Genomic DNA, 9,580 nt, shown 5'->3' on the forward strand with positions numbered 1-9,580 from the left:
GATAAAAATTAGGCGGCTTCTAAATTCTTGTTGATTACATGCAAAACAAAAATTAGCGGTTGATAACAAAAACATACGAATTACAATTTAGAATTCGATGATTTCTTTTTTTTAAATTATATTTTTTTTTTTCATGGGAAAATTTGGTTATTTATTTTATATAGATTTTTATCATTTATTACTTTCGTACATGAATAAAATCATTACAATTTAAATCAGGTATTTATATTTTTTTATATGCTTATATTATTTTTTTTTTTTTTGTTAAAAAGAAGAGAAGTTTAGCATAGCAAAAAAAAAAAAATACAAATTAACATATAAAAATGAAAACGAAGTAATGAAAATACAGTTTCTTGTTGCTTGTTTTGCAAATGCCTATTTGCTTTGTTTGAATGTCTTTTTTTGTTCTCAACAAAAAATGAGACGAAACAAAAATAAAAATACATTTATGCGAAATCAATTTTAAAATATAATTCAATGTTTATTTATTGATGAGATGCACGGATAAAAAAACCAAGGAGCGAGAAAGAGAGAGATATGAAGATTTCTCATTTTGATGGCTGAAATTGGAGAAATGACACTAAGTAAGTACGGACAAATAACGAATGCAAATGGCCTTACAATGTCATTGCCTTTAAAAAAAAGTGCTTTCGTTCGAAAAATTAAAATCGATGCCAATTAGATTATACGCTTGTTGGCTCTAATTTGCGTCGGAGAATGCCCGAAACGTTTTACATCATTTGAAATGTCCATCTTTTCTTTCATATTTTGGTTTTTGGCTCACTCACAGTGACATTCAGTCTATGTTGGCATCCGTCTAAACCATCTGTGAGTGAAATTTAGTACACAGCATCGATGAAATCATGTGCCATTATCGTCGTTGCCGCTGTCTCGTTTGTTGATCAGCTGATGGCTTACATGTATATAGAAAATTGTGTCGTTTTTCTTGTTTGTTCAGCACAAAAAAAAACATACATGAATATATTTTGTCAGCACACAATTTTAACACGGTTATATAATCAAATACAGCCGGTTTATATTTAGATCTCCTGTTGATTTGCAAAACAGATGCTTAAACAGTCATACTTATTTTTAATATGACTTATATTCAATCAAACTTCGATGCGCGCATGCATTTTGACTTACAAATGAAATGAGAGTGTGAAAAGCAAATTAAATAAAACGACCATTTTCATCCGATTCCGTTTTGTCTGTTTTTTTTCGATCACCCATTTTATTCATCTTATTTGCATTATTCTTATACAAATTTTTTTTTCTTTAATTTTAAAACAACAAAGTAAAAAAAAAAAACAACTCCCGTATTTGTTCATAATAATTTAAATATTTTTACATTTTAATTTTATTATTTTAAAAATGTATGTTCGCCTCTCCCCTATAAAATCAATTGCACAATTTGAGTCGAGCACTTTCGTTTAACTAACTGGAAAGGATTGATTGAAATTCATCAACTCAGGCACTTGAATTGCGCAATTGCTTCTTTTTTTTACATTTTTCTAATTTACTCTTTATTATTCTGCTTACATGGTAATCTGCTTCATTGGTATTCTTAAGATAGTTTTTTTTTGTATGGTATACAGATTTTAGCTGTATGTGGAATGGTAAAATTTACATTTTTTTGTTTTCCTTGAATGGCTTCAAGCATTCAAGTGTACTCTTAATTTGAGCCAGTTTTGCAATAAAAATGAAATAATACTAAACTATTGGGAGAGATAGAGTATCCTTTGGATTATATGCAATTTCTTAGACGATTTTTTTTTACAATATATTTAGTTGCTCATTACATTGTGAGATAATTAATTACGGACATTGGACAATTTGATTTCTTTCGATCTGCTTTAACTGTCGTCACCCTATTAGAAAAATCTATTTAACGCAAACCCTAAGCATTGGAGACAGAAACATTCTCAATGTTTTCATTGATCAGAATGTGAAAATAAGCTTAAACGTTTTCAAATAGATTTTTGATTTTCTTCGAATCGATCTAAATTTTGAGTTCACGTTGTATTATACAAATAAATTATTTTGTAAAAATGTTCTATTATTGTTTTGTCATTTAATCTGGCTGATTGATCAGTTGGTGTATGGTGTGTTGCATTGGGCATTTATTATTGACTTTGTTTACACTGTAACTAATTTTACAGTGATAAGGGCAAGTATTGAGGCAATTAGTGATGTCATTGACACTGTTTGTGTGTTTGCATTGCCGGTTAACTGTGATTCTGATGCCCTTTGAGACTATCCGGTTCAATGGCATGAAATGAAAAAAAAAAAAACAAATGTTCAACAGTTAGTTAAATTTGAATGTGAAAAAAGACACCTAACCAACATCTATTCAAATTCATTTTTTTTTAAATAATGCATTTTTAAACTTTGAAACTGGAAAACCAAAAAAAAAAAATATTTACCGTCATATTACCGCAAGGCGTTTCATTACGCACAAATTTGAACATTGATTCCACTAAATTGGCCGGAGTGGACTCTTGACATTTTTCTAGCGATTTAACAACACAGCCTTGCAACGAATCCATATCACTGTCAAAATCGAATATAAATATAAAAATCGCGTTCATTTATCGCGTAAAAACAAAAATCTCTTTAAACTTACTTGCATTGTTCCTGGCCCATAACCAGCTGTGGTAGTTCTGTTGGTACTGTTTTTGATTCAATTTCTTTTTCAGATGGTAAATAGTTAAAGAATGTTGCATTCATGCAACTGATCAATTCGTCTTTGGTCTCAGTAAAACATTGTGGCCCTTTTTCCGCAATGAACAACGCAATTTGATCGCCATCTTTGTAGCACACAAAATTCAGAAGATTTTTGAAAATTTTCACAAAAGTGCGTTTGCCTTCGATTTCTTTTGGTTCCAAGCATGGTTCGAGCACTGCCGTAAAATTCTCCAAACAACCAATGACAGTGCTACGTTTTCGACAGTATCTATATAGAGAAATTGAATATTATATATTTTATTCTGTTTCGTTTCGATTTATCGGTAAATTAAGAATTACTTATTGAAAACGGTGTCCAGTTCACCCTTTGGTTGAGCTTTGTCGATTTCATCTTGCAATGTTGGAACATCAATCAAACCACTGGTACAGTTTTGCAATTCGGCAGCACCAGTTTCAATCGCATTGTAGGCTTCCTCACCGCCAGACACTGTTTTGCATTTTTCTTTCATCATATTCTTGATATCATCAAGCTTTGGTAATGTGATATTTTTGAATGATGCAGGAATTTCCATTCCCGGTGGTAAATTCTTATTGATATCGTCCACATTGATTGATTCTCGTAGCTTATCCAAATCCAATTGCGGAGGGTCATCGCACTCAATTTGACCTGTAAAATTTTTAATCGAGAAAAAGGTGTTTATTCAATAATTTTATCAAAAAATGAACTTTTTTTCTTATTGAATAATGGTGTTTTATTTGAAAAAAAAAAAAATGATTTGTGGTGCGTATTCGGTAAGTGTATTGTAAACAATATAGTTGGGATAAGTGTTGTTATCTGTAGTTATAAAGAGTTGCAACGGCAAATGAACAAGCTCTACACTGCATTTAATCTGTCTTTGAATGTTTGCCTATTGACAGAATGGACAAAGTCCGTTAGCGATAAAACGTAGTTTTCAATCACACATTCGAATTCTGGAAAGGCATATTTTCTATTTGAACATTTTGCGAAAATAAATGTCGATTCGTTCAAGAGTAACCAAAAGATGAATCATAAAATAATCTGCCTCGACAGAAACATCCTCGACGAGATTTCAGAATTCAATTTGGTTTACATATTCAATTTACACACCTTTGCTTAGTATGGCCACATGTCAAACACGAATAAAGTCTAACAGCATTCTGTTCGGTTCTCTCTCACTCTATCAATAGCCTTATTTGCCATTTATCAATATTATATGGAGCATAACCGATACGAAATATCATGTTTCGAGATTTTATTTTGTCGCTATGTCGAAAAATCGAATTACATTCACAGTGAAGCAAACAATTTAATCGTGATTAATATCACTTGAACGATGTATTGGCAACGTCACTTTTCAATCGTTAATCAATTCACGTGTGCCATTAGGCATATTTGTATGTGTTTTCGTGATATTTTATTGTTTATAAATGCTATATTTAAAATATTGATGAAACAGCAATAATTACTGGCAACAACGAACGCGTTGTATTTAGTCGGACGAACACATACCAGATCGCCGCAAAAAGTCACCGAATTCGGGAATTTAATCGATTTCAAATTTGATACTTGAATTTAAAAGAAAAAAAAGCAGAAGACATACAAAAAACTCAATGAAAGTTTGCCGCATGGTAAGCATGAAAAAATAATTACCAAGCTCATTTGGTACGGATCAGCGCACTTACTTCAAGAAAAATTGCACAATGTAATATGTTTGGTTTTCCATTGAATTAGTAAACAAACGAATGAATTTAAAAACGAAAACAAGTATGTTTTTAATTGCAATTAAAATGACGGTGAATCCGAAACAAAGCCAGCAATTGTCTAAAGAACTTGTTTGATATGAAGAAAATATCAAGTCAAATGAATTTATTACATGTGTGACAAGAACATTATTTTGATTATGTTGTCGTCAATCCGCTAAAACAATAAAAAAAATATAGAATCCATTCCATTGTTCTTCATTCATTCAGAATGATATTGTAGTTCACACTTCAATTTCCGTTTTATGTACGCTGAACATTTAATCGTCGCATTGTGCAACAATGATTAACGGGTTTGAAAATGAAGCATACAGCCAAGTGAATCATAACGCACAGTCTCATGTAAACCTTGTACTTAATAAATAAAATATGTGGCTGTGCATTTCCTCCCTCTGTGTGGGCATGTGTATCGAACGCCAACTGAACAACATTGTCAGTTTTAGAATTTGTAGCAAATATTTGTATTTTTTTATCGTTTGTCATCCAGACTAACCCAAAAGTTGCCGTTCAAATTCCATTTTTTTTTTTTAATAAACAAACAATGATGATTCACATTTTTATGGTGTTAGTCCCGATTATGAGAAGCCAAACACAGCAGCAATGAACGAGACTCATCATAATTATGTAAAATATGAGAATGGATTTTGCGTACAATTATATAAACCACAAAATACCGGACGAGAGAGAGAGGAAGAAAAATAGAATAATGTGATGAAAAATTGAACGCGATTATTATCTAAACACTCTACGCATTTACATTGTATGCTGTGGTTGCTGCTCATGTATGGTGGCCTGTTGAAAAAGAGTAGTTTATTATTGCAATTGCGCAATCACAGTACACCAAGTCCAATACGAAATCAACACGGAGTCATGCAACATTTCCGATTCAATGGTAGTAATAAATGACCAATTGCTAAGCCGGTTGGCAAACTTGGTTCAACATTTTTTTGGGGCATTGAATCAAAGTTTTTTAGGACCCATTTTTTTCAACGGAAAAAACATTTAAAACAACAAAAAAAGAGAAATCATTGGAATGGTTTTGCATTCATCCTAATCGTAACTGACAAAATGCATTCATTGCCAAGATGAAAAAGGTATTCTTTCTTGTCTCTTGAGCTCTCTTCTTTTTATTTTACCCTTTATGAAAAAAAAAATGCAACCAAGATTTAATCAGGTTTTTAAGCGAAAAGACCGGCTTGCCTCTCAAAAAACTGGAAATTATTATCAATTTAAAGAGCAAAACAGAAACGTCAGCAAGATTTTATTCTTCGTAAAACAGCGTCGCATATTTGTGCTTCTCCGAAGTTCGTATGCTACCCAAGATTATCAGAAATTGAATGATACTTGGCATTGCGTGCTAAAGTTTCAATCAAATTAATTTTGCTGAATATTTTCTAATGCGTTTGCGGCACCTTAAAAAAATATTCAATAATAATTGTGGTTGTTGTTCGTGATTGATTATTGCCAGGGCAAATAATCCGAATCACGATTAATTAAAAACAGTCTTGCCCTATAAACTGTATCTGTAAATGTTTTCTATCTATATTATGGAAATCATTAAAACTAATCGCAATCGGTTCATAGTGTAAAACCTGAAGTGCTTGGCTTTTCAACCCATAAGTTCTGTGTAAAATGAACACAAACATATTCACTCAAATGAGAATCTGAAAACAAAAATGATAGCATACAAATATAGGGAGTGTAAAGCAACATCCAGCACGTCCACTTGCCTCTATTGACGAATTTATTTTATACTTGTCGACAACTGCAAACATAAACAAATTGCAACCTTTTTTTATTGTTTTCTCAATTGAACGGATGAGCAAGTCAATATGCATAATTTTTTTTTGCGGTTATCAAAAACTCCAAACGAGCATGATTCATTGGATTCAGTGAATTGAAATTATTGATCAATTTTTTCACTATTTAGAAAAAAACAAGCGAAATTGACCATATTTTGCGGCGCAAATATAGACTCGATGTGTTCGTGTGTACACGAAAAATAATTAACAACATTTGCATTAGCTGGAAATTGGCGTGTGAATGAGTCAAGGCCAACAATGATGCACATGGCACAGTCGCTCGTTTTATTGATTGAATGAACTGGAAAAGCATCGAAGGAAACTTGACCCCATGTACAAATTCCATTGCAGCAGATCACTCTCTCTCTCTCTCTACATATCTCTCTGCCACTCTATCTCTCTAACGCTCTGCCGCCCTATCTATTTATCTATTCAAGTAAATCGAACAACGTCCGGAGGCAATTTTAGATGATTAAAAGACGTTGACACTCACTATTATTATCATGGATATGTGTGAGGCAGATAAGCACATTCCGAGGAATCGACACCGTATTCGAATCAATTTACATAGATTTTCCAGATTTCCTTTTTTTTAATTGAAAAATATTTATATATATGCCCAGTGACATTCATTTCATAGTTATTGAATAATTCCGCACGAATGTTGACAATTGTTTAAACGTGTCAATGGCAATAATCTTTAAATAAACCACTTACAATTGACTCTTTTATTCAACAAAATGTGAAATAAACTGAACTCCTTAAAACAAAACTGATTTACAATTAAATTATGCAAATATTAATTATCAACGAATTGCAGTTTGTTTGTTTGCCTTTTTCGTAGCGAATTTTACATTTATATCAACACTTGAAATGTTTGAACGAAAACAAAGTTGTTCTTTTTTAGGATTGGAACAATACTTGAACTCGGCAAATTAGTGCAGTACGTAAATGCAGTAAATTGAATTACAAGAGTGTGAAGAAGAATAAAAAAAAGTCGTGACGGCAATTTTGGAACTGAACTTTTGATGTTTTTTTTTTTGATAATTTTTTTTTCCATCAAAAAATATTTTTAATCACTGGAAAAAAACCAACGCCAATCAAAATAATATGCAATTCATTGGTATAAAAACTGGTTCTTGAATGTTTTTTTTTTTCTTCATAAAAATGATCACATAGTCACTGGATACATTCCAATTTTTCAAAACAAAAAGTGAAACATTCAGAAAAACACGAAACATTCCATAGAAAATTGTGGAACAAAGAAAATAACCACTTACCCGACAATGCTATGGTCAGCAAAACGAGGAAAAACAGGCGATTTCGGTGAAACATATTTACTTTGGTGTGTTGAAATGTACACGCGTGTCCGATTCACTCGGCGAATTGTGTCTGAAACGGTGCACTTCAAATACAAGACGAATGATAACTGAGCCGAGCTTCACCGTGATACTACTGCTTGATGATTGCGTACGATGAGATTGTTGAAATGCTGCTTAAACAATATTTTGTTGATGCGGTCGTCAATGTGTGCAGCTGCTTTTTGTTTTATCTGTATTTACTTTTCCTATGTAAGCGTACAAAATGAAGATTAAAATGATGACAACAAAAATGCCTAATTGAAATAAACAATCCAATCGATGCAGTGAAATATTCGAAATGATGTGTGCCACACATAATCGCTTGCTCAAGTTCAGAGTTGTAACATACACTGTTTACGTGCATATATCGGTGTTAGTATGTTATTGTAAACCAACTTGTAACTGTATGGTCAATATACACTGTTTATATGCTAAATCGACAATTTACACACAAAGCATGTTTGTACACACACAAAAAATATGCGGTCAAATCAAATGAGGATGCGGTTATTATTAGGTAGTGTGCGGTTAAATTTAAACTCAATTTTCATCCATTTTACAATTCTATGTTCTAGAATTGACCGCAATTTACCGCATTCGTAGTATATTATCAAATAATATTTGTTAAATAAAATAATATTTTTGATGTAAATATTTTATAATTCTCACACGTACATTTAAATGCTTGATTTTGACGCTTTTGTGTGGTCAAATTTACTATGAATGCGGTAAATTGCGTTCAATTCTAGAACACAAAATTACAAAAAAATAACAAATAACTGCATCTTCATTTGACCGTATATTCTTTTGTGTGTAGTTTCGTTTGATATGCGATGACTTCTTCTTGTTATTTTTTTATTATTTTTTATGTTTCTGTCTCTTTTTTATATTCGTTCAGTTCAAATGGTCGAATGTATTGACGTTACTCAATAACATACAAACTAAACAGTGTTACTGTATGCTCGAGCGTCTCTTTAATAAAAAAAAACTATTCAACTGACCACACATTCTTCCACACATAACAGCAAAATCAATCGAACGAAACAGAGAGTAGAAGCGGTTTGAATGAACAAATTTACTATGTCAGGGATGTCAAATAGAAATGATGTTTTTTATGTTAAAATATTGGCACCATACACTCTTCAATTGAACTCTTATCATTTAGCTACAATAACCCAAAATGAAATTCTTAAAATTCTTTGTACAATCACCAAATAAATTGAAAATGCTTTTCAAATTTGATTAAATGTACACAAATTTTTTCAGCGATGGATTGTTATTCAGAATACACAATGACCGGGCACTTTTTTTTGCTCACCTGAATCAATAAAAAACACAATACCAAATTAATGCAAATTTTTTAGTTTGATTTCATGTAAACAAAGTGTCTTGTATCTTTGGCAGAGTGTCAAATAGACGGTTTTTTGAATGAAATTAAAATATTGCTCATCACCAATTTAATCAAATACATATTTTCAATAGTTGACAGTTCAAATTCACAAATACATGATCGATTGTTGTCTATCTAATTCTCTGTCTCTCTCTTCTTCCTCTGTACAGACGTCATTCAATCAGTCAACGATTTCACCGTGCGGTGTCGCTGCGATGTTATCCAATTCAAGTCCAAATTGAATGGGGATAAAAAAAAAACCGTTTGACTTTAACAAGTGGTCGATATATCGTGGGAAAATCGGAACTGTTTTCATTATTAAGTTCAATTTTAATTCAAAATCGACTATTTTGAGCTCAATTCATGTCAAATGATCAAACAAAGGAGAAAATTGATTTTTACCCATCCTCATCGAACAGGTTGCTTTATAAGACCTAGAAAAATTCAATTCAATTTTTTTATTTTTCACAGATTTTTTGTTTGTTATTTTTAATTGAAGTAAAAATGTCGATTACCCATGAATAGGTCTTTCAAGATTATTAAATCAATTCACAAAA

At 31.7% G+C, this 9,580-nt stretch overlaps 1 protein-coding gene across 2 annotated transcripts; it reads right to left on the bottom strand.

Moving 5' to 3' along the window:
• Window positions 1-1,322: 1,322 nt before the first annotated feature.
• On the bottom strand, window positions 1,323-9,111 carry LOC116352539 (27 kDa hemolymph protein-like). 2 transcript variants are annotated; one of them, XM_031785220.1, is made up of 6 exons: window positions 8,952-9,111; window positions 7,553-7,839; window positions 3,028-3,355; window positions 2,627-2,956; window positions 2,427-2,553; window positions 1,323-2,256 (listed from the first exon to the last, which is right to left on the bottom strand). In XM_031785220.1, the coding sequence occupies exons 2-6, from the start codon at window positions 7,605-7,607 to the stop codon at window positions 2,140-2,142; spliced, it is 957 nt and encodes a 318-aa protein (XP_031641080.1). In that variant the 5' UTR covers window positions 7,608-7,839; window positions 8,952-9,111; the 3' UTR covers window positions 1,323-2,139. The 2 variants fall into 2 exon arrangements, with proteins under 2 accessions (XP_031641080.1, XP_031641081.1); XM_031785221.1 differs by lacking the exon at window positions 8,952-9,111 and having other exon boundaries at window positions 7,553-7,917.
• Between the last annotated feature and the right edge of the window lie 469 nt (window positions 9,112-9,580).

This window comes from Contarinia nasturtii, unplaced genomic scaffold (assembly GCF_009176525.2).
Source record: "Contarinia nasturtii isolate CC-2019 unplaced genomic scaffold, AAFC_CNas_1.1 Cnas_scaffold_187, whole genome shotgun sequence".
NCBI lineage: Eukaryota > Metazoa > Arthropoda > Insecta > Diptera > Cecidomyiidae > Contarinia > Contarinia nasturtii.

Bases quoted from the DNA above. Each gene is read 5' to 3' on its own strand.
- LOC116352539 (XM_031785220.1), bottom strand. From the start codon at position 7,607: ATGTTTCACCGAAATCGCCTGTTTTTCCTCGTTTTGCTGACCATAGCA. The intron at 3,356-7,552 runs GTAAGTGGTTAT...AAAATTTTACAG, and splicing joins GCTGACCATAGCATTGTCGG to GTCAAATTGAGTGCGATGAC. The intron at 2,554-2,626 runs GTAAGTTTAAAG...CGATTTTGACAG, and splicing joins ATGGGCCAGGAACAATGCAA to TGATATGGATTCGTTGCAAG.